The sequence below is a fragment of the Panthera pardus genome, unplaced genomic scaffold, assembly GCF_024362965.1.
Source record: "Panthera pardus isolate Hobbes unplaced genomic scaffold, ASM2436296v1 HiC_scaffold_21, whole genome shotgun sequence".
In the NCBI taxonomy this organism is placed as follows: Eukaryota; Metazoa; Chordata; class Mammalia; order Carnivora; family Felidae; genus Panthera; species Panthera pardus.
Genome location: NW_026526777.1, coordinates 61,592,650 through 61,608,246, shown reverse-complemented (window position 1 = coordinate 61,608,246; position 15,597 = coordinate 61,592,650). Strand labels below are relative to the sequence as shown.

At 35.9% G+C, this 15,597-nt stretch overlaps 1 protein-coding gene across 9 annotated transcripts in view; it reads left to right on the top strand.

Annotated features, from left to right (window-relative positions):
- The window catches only part of RGS7 (regulator of G protein signaling 7), a 517,170-nt gene that overhangs the window by 377,397 nt on the left and 124,176 nt on the right, over window positions 1-15,597 (top strand). For all 9 annotated transcript variants that reach the window (XM_053909369.1, XM_053909372.1, XM_053909370.1 and 6 more), the window contains 2 exons: window positions 4,388-4,494; window positions 9,481-9,532. In XM_053909369.1, the coding sequence (XP_053765344.1) occupies window positions 4,388-4,494; window positions 9,481-9,532 (159 nt within the window). The remainder of the gene's footprint in view (window positions 1-4,387; window positions 4,495-9,480; window positions 9,533-15,597) is intronic.

Sequence of the window (15,597 nt, the reverse complement as noted above, 5' to 3'; positions counted from 1 at the left end):
GCTTTAAAAAAAAATCAATGAAATCTCAAATACCTACTTCTTTCAGTAACCATAGAACTATTGAGAATGTGGACTTACCTCACAAATTCCTAAATATAGTAATAGTTCACTTTTATTTGACCTTGTGAGAGGATATAATGTGCTACCTATTTGATTTTTCCACATGGCTAACTTCACCTTTTGAAATGCCAACTCTAAAAAAATTATAATATTTTGAAGAGTTTCTAAAATGACCACTCCCCTGTCTCCTTACACAGAGAGTAAGAAGTTCAACAAAATCTTTATGACTCAGAATCAGCTTGATGAATGCCTGTTATTTGATAATTTAGCAACTAACCTCTGTCTGCTTTTTAGCTTTTTTTCTCCCTAATATCATATCATCAGCTGTCATTTTTTTCTATTTTGAGTGGATTTCCTTCCAAAATATTTCTCCCCACATACTAATCACAATTACTACCTCAAGTACGCTGTGTGCTGCTGATGAAACAATACCATTCTTAAGTATTACACAGAAAATAAAAATGAATAATATATGATAGAAATAAAAACATGATTTAGCAAGATTATTTTATTATTATTTTCTTGATTCAGAGACATTTTTCTATCACTTCACAATTATGGACTACATTTGGGAGGGGCTGGGACTTCCAGGGGTTGGGCCTCTGGATAAGGAAAATATTACTGAGTTTTGAAAATATGTTGTAAGTATAGAAATCTATGTATATTTCTATGTACAGAAATCTAGCACTGAACAACACAAGCCTATTTTATAATATGCTTTTCATCCTATTAACTTTCTCAAGTACTTGTGATTCAAAAGTAAATTATGTTATGCAGAATTCTCTTTGCTTTTAAAGAATTTTGATAATCCTGTTGAGTCAGGGTTTGGAGCGTAGTAATGCAATGAATAGATCAGGCTTAACAAAGCTACACTAGGCTGTTCCCATCGTAACTGTGGTTTGGAGATGGATTTTTATCTCTCAGTTTGTTCATGGCTTGACTACCCGAAAGAAAAATAAACTGGAATTTTATGGTAGGTTTGTTGTTGAACTTTATTTAGCTGTGTGGGTGACGCAAATAACACACGTACAAGATTAATTAGTGATTATTTTGCCGAGAAGCGTAATGTTGTGGAGCCATCTGGTGTGTCATTATTGGAGGGCCATCTTGATGGATTACTCATTAAACTCTTTCAACACTTTGTTCCAAGACTGTCAGCCGTCCTCTGGATTCTTATTAGGTTAAGGCTGTGCTGAGATTCAGAAGCAGAAGGACCATGGGGAAGTACAGCTCCATCTTAATCACTAGCAAGAAACAGTTCAACCTTGACGACGCGACACCATGCCCACTCTCAGATCTCTTAGTGGCATTTATGCCGTTAAGCTCATGATTACCTTTTCCCGTAGTTGAAATACCTACCACAGCCTCACCTCAAAAGCTTACAAAAGTATCGTGAAATGAGACTATGAACATCTGCATTATCTTGGAAGAGCTGAACAAGGTGCTCATCATCACAACACAAAATAGCTAGTGTTGTCTTTTTTCACGCAGCACTACGTTGTTCATATTTTTGGTATGTCGTGATTCATAAATTTGCTTATTTACTCATTCAGCAAATATTGGCTCAATAGCTCTTATCACTCTTGATATGCTAAGTGCCAAGTTTAAAAGTTTGAAAGAAAACAGACAATCCACCCCAACTCCCTGATTTTTCCTCTGAGTATTTTTCGGGTCCTGGAGCTACGTTCTCTGGTGGTCCTGTGACAAAGCACATGACTTGTTACCATCTGACTATGCATGGTAGTGCTACGTGAGGAAAACCTCCAGACATGTACCTACCCCTCCAGAAATGGATGATCTCTCGGAATCAGTATCCAGTGGGTGCAGGAAGGTCAGAATGTGCTTACGTTTGTTTGCTTCTGATTTTCTTCCTGCAGCTTCGCTATGTTACTTTCACCATATTTTTTTTAATCCTGATGAGTACTTTAGCACCCCACTGGTTTTGTTGTTTCTTTAGTCACACTCAGTCCTATGATTAGAGTTCAGAAGGCTTTTTCTATTTATCTTTCTGGGCATCTCAGTTTTCCTTTCCTGAATCTACTCCCTGCAAACCTTCTCATGTGCCATAATTCATTTCTCTTTCTGGAAAGTAGTGCTAATCATGTTTTCCTCAGCCATAGACTGCTGGGAAAATAACAAATAAAGATGGTTATAACATTATAGGTGCACCATCTGACTTTGAAATATGAAAACAGATGTAATGGGTTGCTCTGACCTGTGCTACCTGACAGGAGAGTCCAGGGACTCAGAATATGAACAAGTCTATAAGCACCTGCACATTATTATGAGCCAGCAATCCTTATAGATTCTCTTACTATTTCAATTTTATAAGTAATCCACACATACACAAAATAATATGTAAGTGGCTACTTAGGATGCTATTTAGGACTGCCAGTTTCTCTCACTCAGCCTACTTGAACACAAATTTATGCAAGCGGACTTCCTAGCAGTGATTTGGATTCAGGTAACATGAATTCATGTGTAAATATTGAAGGCACAACAGCTACCATATACTGAATGTCTCCTATACACAGGACACTATTCCAACTTCTTTACACATATTCTTGTTTGATTCTTATAACAACTCTGTAAGGTGGGAGGGGCACACATTGTTTAAGTAACAAAAACTCGTGAGTGCCTCCAAAGGTTTTGTTCTTCTTACAACACCACACTAGCTCCTGAGTTTCAGCAAGAGTCAAAGAATATGTGGGTATATAGCTGTAAGCAGCACAGGCTTTGAAAAGGTCTTGGCTTTGAGCTAAAAGGATATAGACATTATACACACACACACACACACACACACACACACACACACACACATATATATAATTGATGAAAAAATGCTCCTTTGTAGAAAAATAAATTCTGTGCAGGGAAGGACTTAATTCATAGTATGGATAAGATGCCTGGGACACTTAATAACAGTCGTCCAAGAACATGGCAAAGAGGATGATTGGCAGTTGTTCTTTATTATCGACAAGAACAAAACAGAGACAGGCCAGAAGTAAGTTACCAATTGAAGTGTTTACAGGATGATAGATGACAACTAAAAGGGGCACTGTCACAGATAAAATTTAACAATTATTTTTATATTATATATAAAATATATATTTTTATATATTTTATAATATAATTATATTATATTATTTTTATATTATAAAAATATAATTATTTTTATATTAGCTTTTATAAGCATGGGAGGGTGGAGGGGAGGGACAGGACTCCTATGCTTATCTGCACCACAGCCAGCAGCTTAGTGACTCAGTATTGGCTGGAGAATCGAAGCTCCCAGGATTGATGGCTAGAAATAAAGATAGATCTATACAGTCCTGGAACTATTGCAAGAATTCTAGAATTAAAGAACCATTTACTTGTCTAAAAAACAGAAATAAATCCATAACAAAATTGTATAGAAAGATACAAAACAGATCAATAAATCTAACTTGTTGATGGACTAAAAAATTATTTTATCGAGTTTCATATTTTCTAGAATTTAAGTTAGCCAAACTTCATGTTGTCCCTGTACAAATGCAATAATAATTCTGTTGACCAAATTTTATTAACCATTTTATTGGAAGAAATTGTTGGCTGCTATAAAAGGAGAATGAGTATCAAAGTATTATGTTCCAAACATTTCTCAGCCTTCTGGGAAACTGTAATATTTTCATTGTCAAATAAACATCTTCATAGTCCATATCTAGAACATTGAATATAGAGCTGTAGAAGCTAGAGCAGTCCAGATGATCTCAGGACTGTAGTAGCAGCATGAATGGTTGTTTAGCGCTCACTTAACACAGCATAAACGGTTCTAGATGCCTTAATGTTCCCCGATGACATCATGTAATAGTGATCCATGTCATTAGAAGAATTGTTGATAGTATTGGATATCCATAATATAGGCCGGGGGGTGATACAAGTGAGAATACTTTTAAAAGTTTAAAGTGCTATATAAATGCCGAATAGAATTGTTTTTGGAAGACATTAACATACAGCAAAATACATCTCACCTGTAAAATGAAGGACTCAGATTCTATGATTTCAGAATAACTTTCCAGTCTCAATGTTCCATAGTGCTGTGTTTTTGTCCACCGTTCGTCATGCAATATGGCTGGCCATTGCACAGTCACTACCAGGAAGCAGAGCCATCTCAGTACCCTGTGTGAAAGAACTGGAAAAAAAGAAAAAGTACAAAGCCAAGTTGTTTAGGATGCCAAGAATTTGAATGTAACAATATACTCTAAAGAGAATAAAATCCTTTACTCCTGTAAATCAGCATTAAAAAAAAAGATTTTACATACATTTTTATTTGTCTGTTTTCATGAAATAGTGGAGGCGCTACATTTGGGAACATTAATGGCTGCCCATGGCTACTTCTTTCCAATATCGGATCACGTCCTCACACTCAAAGATGATGGCACCTTTTACCGGTTTCAGGTGAGTTTGATGAAAATATTCCTTAACTGTAAAATAGAAATCTGCATTTTGTTTGTTGATTGTTTTTACAAACAAATTTTGAAAATAGAACTTATTTTATTTGACTTAGCTAGTTAGAAACGAATTAATATTAAATTTAAAACTGAAGAAACAGTAAGCAGAGAAAGATGGAATGTGCTTGGCTAAGATGACTTGTGAAAGTTAAAATGTATAATGATTGAAGATATGTTTTATATAAAATGTTAAGAAAAATTCAGAGAGTGGCTTACTGGAATTCAGGAGGTGGGAGAGTTATTCATGTGTAAGCTGCATTAGCCACTGGGAAGGAAGTTGAGAGGTGGAACTGAATTGATTATACTCTGGACCCTGTCCATGATATAAGACTGCCTTCGGTCAAAGCAAATTCTCATGGGAAAGCTCCAATACAGAATTTAGCTACTTATAAGGCCTTCTGCATGTTGGTATCTGAGGCCTTCCTACAAGAAGACTGCGAAGACTGACGTGCATGATGCTTTGTGTGTGTGCACTCATCTGAGACAGAAGTATACCTTAGATAACCTGTAAACTGATCCGAGTTTTTCTAAGTCCTTTTCAAATGAAATAGATGCTCATTCTTTCAAAAATGCAGATTCTTTCAAAAAAGATTGTGGACTCTAATTTTGGTCATTGAGCATGCACTTGACACTTGAGTTCATATTTCATTAGATATAATGATTTCTTAATAACTGACTGGTGGATTCCAGCCCATAAAATTAGGGCACATATAATGCCAGAGTTGAGACTCTTGCTCTAGGTATTTTTGGAGGATTCTCCCCATTGTCAAACTTGTAGACACTGGAGCATTCTCTCTCATTTGTTCTGAATATCATTAGATGTTCTATAAATAAATGACAAAACAATAACCTGGGTACCAAAGAACTTGCTTGGGCAAACAGAGAACAAAGAGGTAATATGTTTTAAAAACATTTAAAGATCTTTGTCTTCCTGGAACACCCTCACGGTCACTTCCTTAGGACCCTTTTATACAAGGCAAATAGTCGTAGGATTTTATGTACTGAATACCTAGGAGATAAAGCAGTCTCCTGAAATCATGATACTGACCTAAATATTCAAGCAACATATGTTAGTCAAATTACATAATTTTAAAAGGCTTTAAAATAGAGGAATATTATCCTTTTTTATAGTTAATGTGGTGGTAGCTTAAAATAGCTTATTGAGAAGTTAAAGTACCTTGTCGTCTTAAAAGGTAACATTTTGATAAATAGAAATTATTAGTTTATTAGCAAATAAATTATTTGCATACTAGGAACACTTTTTGATTTTTTTAAGGGAGTTACTTTTCTACTGGAAGATTGCATTTTCCATATAATCTTTCTTTAAAAATTTTTTCATATAGGGACACTTGAATAGCTCAGTTGGTTGGGCATTCAACTTCAGCTCAGGTCATGATCTCACTGTTTGTGGGTTCGAGCCCCATGTCAGGCTCTGTGCTGACAGCTCAGAGCCTGGCCCCTGCTTCAGATTCTGTGTGTGTGTGTGTGTGTGTGTGTGTGTGTGTCTGCCCCTCCCCCAATATCTATTGTTGTCTCTATCTAAAAAATAAAGTAAACATTAAAAAAATTAAAAATGTTTTTTCATATACAGACTATAAGTAAACTTTAGGCCTAATAAAAATCTCAAAAATTGTGATTTTTGTTTTTACAAAAATAACAACTTTTATCTATCCTCACAATCATATTACAAGTAAAACTGTCTCTGTGCAAAATAACATATCTGTAAGGGAAGCATTGTATACAGTCTATTTATTTCTGGAGAATTACCTAGTTTAATTTTTTTTTCTTAAAGCAAACTAGCTCAGACATGGCCCAAAGTTGGTAATGATGTTGTGAGTTAACGTGATTGACAATGTTTGACTCTGCTCTTGTCCTCCCTGTATTGAAATTAGTAGGCAGGCAAGGTTTATATGTCTTAGTCATGGCCATGGATCAAAGATGAGCAGAGCTGGGAATGGGTCACCCTACATTCTGGAGAGAGGAGAGACTGTTTTTAAAGAGCTTTAGAACAAAGCAAGGGAACGGGTGCAAGTGATAGGTGTATTACATCACTGCTAGGTATTGGCAGAAGGCTAGCAATTTTTCAATGTGCCTACATAGATGACAGATGATAGATAGTCTTTTAAATTACATTAATTAATGTTAAATATTAAATGTTAAATGTTTTAAAGACTTATTAACATTTGAAATAGGATCTAAATATGACATATTTGTATATCTAATAGTCATAGGATCTTAAAACTGAGATTTAAAAAGCAAACAAAAGAAGCTCCAGAAAAGTCAGGGGTAATTGAATTCCTGCTGTAATGACTGTGAAGGCATTAATCGGTTTTTATTTGAACAGCTCTAGTAAGAGAAAACACATTCTTGTTCAAGGTGTCCACCTCCATTTTTGTGTTGGTTCCAAGCAGCAGAAAGTTCTTTATTACACTGAGCTGCAATTCAACTCCCTGGGAGGATTTCAAAAATCATGAATTAAAATAGGAAACTTGCCATATCATATTTACTACTCTACCAGTGAATGACTGAGATTTTAACTATCATTAGGAATCTGAAGAAGCTTCTGGGCATGAACTTGAGACAAATAGAACTCTTCATTTAATTTCATTGATATGCTGCAGTATGTAAATTTGTCTCCATTTTTCAGCACAATTTAAAGCATGTGATTTCTATATTTATTGTAAACTTGCAATTGTCTAATTATCCTCTATTAGCTAGCTGGAATTGAGATCTGACATGATTCTCTAGGTCAGTTTCATGACTTTCATCACATTAGTATATGTGCTAAAGGTTATTGAGCAATAGCTAGCTCAATTTTATCATAGTTGAAAGAAGCCAACTCTGAAAAGCAAAGAGAAACTCATATATTAAAATGTCCTGAAATCTAGTTGAACTTTAAAAGTAAATTTTTAAATTTTGGTGAATTATAAGCATTTGTTATTCTTTAAATTCTCTTTTACTATAAATTAAAATACTTTTCCTAGAAAAAAATCTTGCAATATGAGTGAAGAATGTTGGTTTGATGGCATTTCCACATAATATCAGAACATAAAATAGCTTCATTCTGTTACTTTTAGTCAGGGAATTGTCACTAAAGTAAATGATGGAAGAATAAAGAAAAATGGTGAGAATGAAGTTAAGAACATTCTTTGTGGCTTTGAGAAAAAAAGTACGTGTTTGACCAGTCTGACTAGAATAGGTGTTTTAAAAGTAAGGTACATGTACACACACACACACACACACACACACACACACACACACACGCCCCTCACAAAATAAAGAAGCAACCCTCAGGAAATAACACTTTTGAGAAGTATCTCAAAAACCAATGGCCCTCATGAAAGCAAGATTTTTAACTACTTGTCCCCCTATGGTTCCCCTAAATCCTGACCCAATTTTACCCTCAAAGCTCTATCTCCCAAGGAGTCAAGTGGGATTCAGGTGAGGATGGGGTTATAAAAATTCTTGATGTCTTGCTTTTTCTAGCGTTTCAACTCGCCCCACCTCGAATTCTTGTTGTCATTTTGTTCACATGTGTACACAACTAACATCAGTAGACTTCTTTATTATATTAGCAATTCCCAGAAGGAGTAGAGGCTAAATCAAAATCCCCTGAAAGTCTCAAGCAATTTGAAAAGGCTCTCCCTCAGAGATTCAAACAGTTCTCCCCAATTATCCTTTCCCCCTTCTTGAGAATCCATCTTCTAGAGGGAGAATTATCAAATGGTTCATCAGAGATTACGTCAAATATGCTCATTACACATGGATAGCTAGTGTAATTGACTAATAAATATAATCAAACCCACAAGTTTGATGTCTGCAGTCATTTGTTCTGTCGAGTCCTGGAGTAATCATCAAAGCTTGTGAGAGTACACAGTAGTCATTCAGTTTCCCCATGGTCTGGAGCCATGCATGTCCAACTAGTGGGGCTAGAAAAGCACTATTAGAAAATACAAAATGTTGATGATAACAGGGTTTTCCTGGTCAGTGTCTTTGTGGTTTTGTCAGTCAGGTTCTAGAATTTCACAGACTGAGATTTGTCAATTGTTAATCACTCCAATCAATTAAAATAGGTTAAAATTAAATCAATTAAGTAAAATTAGTTTTTAAAAAATCACTTCTGGCTGTGCAGTTTAAAATTTTAAAACAGTAAGTGTTTTTATGAAGAAATATATTTTTTAGAATTTATTTATTTATTTTGAGAGAGAGAGAGAGAGAGAGCATGAGCAGGGGAAGGGCAGAGAGAGGAGAGAGAGAGAATCCCAAGCAGGCTCTGAACTGTCAGCATGGAGCCTGATGTGGGGCTGGAACCCATAGACCACAAGATCATGACCTGAGCTGAAATCAAGTCGGACACTTAACTGACTGAGCCACCCAGGTGCCCCTATGAAGAAATATTTTTTTAAAGTGAGACAGAAAAATTTTAATCTAGTTGGATAATGTTGAGAGCTACATCATATAATTAACAGAGCCAGATCTTAGGGTAAATTTTCATAGTTGAGCTTTTGGGTCTACTGATGACAATAATGAGATACATGAATCAAAAAAATGATTCGTTATATTTAAATATATTTTATCTTGAGTCGTGCTGAATTTAATACTCTGCTTTCAGTCTTTGTGGATTAAAACTTTTTTTTTGAATGATGCAATCACACCTTTTACCATTATGTCAGTTGACATAAAATTGCAGCAAATGTATGACATTTAAAGAACCGGCTGGTGCTGCACATATTTGGACTGAACAATTGCTCAGCAAGTAATTGTAGAAGGAAAGTCTTACAATGCCTGTTTGGGTACTTTCCCTGTATTACAAAACATACATCATTAGCAAACTATTCTGGATAATTGCCAAAGATGAACACAGCTCATAAACCAAGAACTCTACTCATTTTGTGTCTGTTTAACCTGGGTTCCACTTCTTTTTGTTCCACAGACACCCTATTTTTGGCCATCAAATTGTTGGGAGCCAGAAAACACGGACTACGGTCAGTACAATATCTCCTCGTTTTATTACTGACAGCCAATATGTATGGATGAACACGTGCTCGCATTTTATTGCTTTGTGATTGAGAAAAGAAAACCACAATACCACGATGGGACCAATATTGCCAACATCAAATTTGTGAATGGCTTTGTTTGGAAAGGCACAAACCTGGTGGCAACTTTTTCCATGGTATAATGCCCCACACAACTATTAAAACCCATTTCTTGTGAATAAGTTAAAAAGCTATAAACAAGCTTTAAAAAGTTATTGTTATTTTTCCATAGGACCTTGGTCCACTAGAAAGAATAACAAAGGGGCTCAGAGACCCAGAGTTCCACCTTACTCTCCCACTTAGCTATGTGATTTGTGGTAAGTCCCTTGACTTTCTGGGGCTCCATTTTTCTCACTATTATTTCAGGCATCCTATGATTCTGTAAGCAGAAGGTATATTAAATATGGTGAGGGCAAGCAAAAGAAAGCTATAACAGAAGTTTAATTGTAATAAATCAAGTTTAGTGAACTTAGAATGAACTTGGTTCAACAACCATGATTTTAGGTAAGCTCTTCAAGAACATAGACCCCCAACAAGTGCACATCTTTTCACATCTTCCTGAAGACTACAGTTTTCCAAGATAAGACTGCATGGTTTTAAAGTGTCATTTCTACAAATATTTATTGAGGATTTTTTTCTTACACCAAATACTTTCTTAGGTGCTAGGGTAACAAGGTGACTCTGACTTCATCTAAAACGTTGGGTAACTCATAGGTTAGATGAGAAGAAAGAATTATACAGGAGTTCCTATAGAGTGCTGAGTGAATATAGCAGCAGTGTGTGCAAAATTATGTACAAGTTTAAAATAAACAAGAGATTGAATTTACTCAGGAAATTGCAGAGTGATTTCACAGAACTGAGAGCCATTTGAGTTGAATTTTGAAGGAGGAGGGGAAATTTGTCAGGAGACAGTGCAGAGAACACATTTGAAGCAAAGGACCAGCATATGCAAAGGCAGTGAGAAGCTTTACAGCATCTGGCCTTCTTTGGCATTGCTCTTAGAGAGACATCTTTATAAGAAGGCTGTAGAAAAATCCAGTGGAGCTATCCTTCACTTCTGTCATTTCAGAAACTTGAATTTAGTACTTCATCCAAGATGCCAATCAAAGATTCAAACTAACATGGGAAACCATCTAAAAACCGGCAAAGTTATAAATTAATAGAATAGATGATCATTTCCAGTAGTGAGAGCACTGATTTATTCATTCAGGGCACACATTCTTCAAAACTGAGGCACTTAGAGAAAGAAGTTATTAAAAAAAAAAAAAAAAAACAGCTGCTTCTTTGTGGGTCTGATCTAGAGAGTTTTGTGGAGATCTTTTCTAACCTGGGATATTGCCTGGTAGTTGTCTCACTACAAAGGATGAAATTCTAGTGGTTGAAACACTTGAACAGCTGAGAAAGAGCTCACGGACAAAGCCCCATGAGCCGGAGGCAGACAGACCCAACTCTGTGACTTTGGGTGAGGCATGTAATATTTCTGAGTCCCAGTCTGCTCACTTTTCAAGCAGAAATAGTAATACTGACTTTCTAAAGTTATTGGAATAATCAAAATTAATATGCCTAAGGAAACTGGCATTGCTCCTCTCATATTCAGTAAATCAATATTGTTTTTTGCTCATCATCATTATTGCCTGGCAGATGCATCGCCTCTGTTCCTTGCAGAAAAGCAAATCCTTACTCTCAGTGTTCTCTCTAGACACATCTCTTGTGTTCTTCACAAATATGTTAGTGTTCACAATAACGGCTCATGTTTCATTTCACAGCAGATTGATGTTCCAATGGAAAGCCTGAGGAAATGGCATGGCCTACACAGCACATCATTTACAGAACATCCCTCAGAGTCAGTCATCTCAAAATGATTCATGTAATTCCGTTTCACGTTAACTCCTACTGTGTCCATTTTAGAGAGGGTCGCCTTCTATTTTCTACCCAAAGCTGGAATACCTGCAATTTGTTAACTAACCATAGACGTAACTTTTAATTATCATATTTTATTTTCCCTCCTGAATAAACATATAGCTGTTTGTGTCTAGCTTACTTGGATTATATACAAGTGAAGGAAAAATAGTTATTCAATAAGATGTTATAAAAAAAAAGAGAGGAAGTAAATAATCATGATTCTTAGACACTGCATCACCTCCACAGGCGATGATGCTGCATCTTCTATGATTTTTCTTTTTAGGCACAAATAAATCATAGCAGCAATACAAATTATCCAACTTTGAATTTCCTACCAGCATGTGCTTAAAAAATACTGTTATGAAATGTGAGCTCCTGTTTATAAAGAGGATATTGATGGGTGGCTCAGTCAGTTGAGCTTCCGACTTTGGCTCAGGTCATGATCTCACGGTCCGTGAGTTCGAGCCCCGCGTCGGGCTCTGTGCTGACAGCTCAAAGCCTGGAGCCTGCTTCAGGTTCTGTGTCTCCCTCTCTCTCTGACCCTCCCCCATTCATGCTGTGTCTCTCTCTGTCTCAAAATAAATAAACATTAAAAAAAATTTATAAAGAGGATATTGATGATGTGATGTGGTTGGGCCACAAAGCCCAAAGCACAGTGGTTACTTAGTCTGTCTTTTCTAAGATAACTTGGGGCAGACAGGAGTTTAGTGCTTAAGCAGGTTTGAGGAATGTTTTCTTTCACTATATATTGGCATCCCAACCTCTGTTTCCACCACCAGTTTGAATTTACCAAGTAGGTTCTGCAAAAAATAAACCTTTACAGGTCAGTTTCTGTGGAGAAACACTTTTCTGTATTCACCTCGGTGTTGTAGAAAAGCAGAATATGTTGATTATGTTTAGTGCTTAAGACAAGCCAGTATGGGCTGCAGGGCTACACATCTATGAACACCACTCTTTGACAATCAACTTAAGTGAGATTTCTGATAGTTTCCATCCAAGAGCAAGAATCATTCCACTCCAAGCCAATTAAAATGGGGTCAGGAATGGACTTCCCCAGGTGTATGTGCATCAAGACTGATCTAGCACAAAGTGCTTGCAGTGAGGGCTGGAGGACAAGGCACGAGGAAGCTCAAGAGTACTGTGCTAACAAGTAGACACAGTAACAGAGTTGTACATTGAAACAGAAGCCACGAAAGAACTTCACTTTTCTAAAAGTAGGCATTGTTTATTTCCTGCCCTAAAACATGAGTCCATCCCGTTAACAAAACTGCAGAGGGGAAAGAGGGTTGCTCCAGCTTCATTCATTTTGGCACTTAATTTAGATGTTGTTTATTTCATAAGGGCTTTAACTTAAGAGCGTCTACAGCTCTATTTCACAGTCCTCCATACAACTCCCAAATTCTTTACCATTCACTTTTGATGTAACTATACTCCTATGTCTATTTTTGAAGCCAGTTTTTTTTTTTTAATTTCTAGTTTTTGGAGTAGTTTTATAGGTATACCGAAAAAAAAACTGAACAGAATGTATAATCCCATAAAACCACCTCAATCCTACTCATACTCTTCCCTATTATTAATACCTTACATTAGAGTGGTACATTTGTTGCTATTGATGAACCAATATTGATACATTATAATTCACTAAAGTCCCTAGTTTACATTAGAGTTTAATCTTTGTATTGTATATTCTGTGGGTTTTGACAAAGGTATAATGACATGTATCCACCATTCCTGTGTCCTACAGAATAGTTTTATTACCCTAAAAATTCCCTGTGCTCTAGTTATTCATCCTTCCCTTTTCCCTCCTGAACCCCTGGCAACCACTGCTCTTTTTCCTGTCTCCATAGTTTTTCCTTTTCCAGAATGTCATATAATTGGAATAATACAGTAGGGAGCCTTTTCAGATTTTTTTTTTTTTTACTTAATAACAAATGTTTAAGTTCTTCCATGTCTTTGCATGATGGGATAGCTCACTGCCTTTTTATAACAGAATAACATTCCATTTTATGAATATACCACAGTTTGTTTATCCATTCACCAACTGAAGAACGTCTTGGCTGCTTCCACATTTGGTAACTGAATAAAGCTGCTGTAAACATTAGTATGCAGGGTTTGTGGGGCATTGGTTTTCCATTCATTTGGACAACTCCTTGGGAGAACAATTACTTGATTATATGGTAAGGTTATGCTTAGCTTTGTAAGACATGGCCAAATAATTTTCTAGAGTGGCTGTACCATTTTGCATCTTGAGCAGCAATGAATGAGAGCTCCTTACTGCTCGACATCCTCACCAGTGTTTAGTATTTTGAAGTTTAGCCATTCTAATAGAATGGCTTGTGTTGAATACAGCATAATGTATAAACTTGTTGAATCACTGTTTTGTATACTTGAAACTAATGTAATATTGTGTGTCACTATACTTTAATTAAAAATCTCCCATTAAACAATAAAATAAATGTCAAAAATAATGTTTATTTTTAAATGTCAAAATAATATTTTGAATCATTAGTCAAATGAAATATATTATTTTTTAAAAATCTGGTACTCATTTCATTAAATTTCTTAAAAGAAACTATTTTTTTAGCACACTATTTACATTTGTATGCTAATGTTAATGGTACTGCATATTTCATTTCTAATTCCAATTGTTCATTATTGGATTACAAAAAAAGCAAATTTTTATCATTCAAACTTGTCATAATCACTTAGTAGTTCTAAGTGTTTTCTAGTCCCTTTTTAGATTTTCTGCATAGATAAACATGTCATTTGTGAACAAAGACAGTTTTCTTTCTTCCTGTCCAAATTGTATACATTTAATTTATTTTTCTTGTATTACTGAATTAGCTAGAACTTACCAGAAGATACTGAATAGGAGTGTGCAAAGGGACACCTTTGCATTGTTCCTCACCTTAACAGGAAAGCATCTAGTTTCTAACCATTTATATGCTGTTAGCCATAGGGTTTTTGTAGATGTTCTCTAGTAAGTTGAGGAAGTTTCCCTCTATTCCTAGTTTGTTGAGAGTTGTTTTGTTTTGTTTTAATGAACAGGTGCTAGATTTTGTCAAATTCTTTCTCTGCAATGGGGCGCCTGGGTGGCTCAGTCGGTTGAGTGCCTGACTTCACCTCAGGTCATGATCTCGCAGTTCGTGAGTTCCAGCCCCGCATCGGGCTCTATGCTGACAGCTTGGAGCCTGGAGTCTACTTCAGATTCTGTGTCTCCCTCTCTCTCTGCCCCTCCCCCGCTCACACTCTGTCTCTCCCCAAAATAAATAAACATTAAACAAAATTAAAAAAAAATTCTTTCTCTTCATTTATTGATATGATCATATGGTTTTTATTTTTTAGTCTCTCGATGTGATGGGTTTCATTAATTGGCTTTCAAATGGTCAGCCAGGCTTGCATACCAAGAATAAATCTCATTTAGTTATGGTGTATGATTCTTCTTTTTACATTGTTGGATGTGGATTGCTAATATTTTATTGGAGATATTTATGTTCATGGGAATATTGATATATACTTTACCATTTTTGTAATGTATTTTTATGATTTTACTCTTAGGATAATACTGTACTCATAGACTGTTATAAATGACTCCTTTTTATTTTGCCTCTTTTCTGGAAGAGAATGTGGAGAGTTGGTATCATTTCTTCTTTAAATGTTTGGTAGAATTTGCCATTGAAAACATCTTGGTGCTTTCTGTTTTGGTAGATTCTCAGTTATTGATTCAACTTATTTAACAGTTATAGGTCTATTCAGATTATGTTTTTATCCTTGTGTGGCTTTTCTTAGATTGTATCTTTCAAAAAATGGGTGTATTTTATATAGGTTACCATATTTGTAGGCTAGAGTTGTTTTTAATATTCCTCTACTATCTTTTTTTGTGGGGTGCCTGGGGGACTCAGTCAGTTGAGCATCTGACTCTTGGTTTTGGCTCAGGTCATGGATCCTATGATTCGTGGGCTCAAGGTCTGCATCAGGTGCTGTGCTGACAGCATGGAGCTTGCTTGGGATTCTCTCTTAATTAATTAATTAGTTAATTAATCAAAAATATTCCTTTCCTCGGGCGCCTGGGTGGCTCAGTCGATTGAGCGACCGACTTCAGCTTGGGTCAT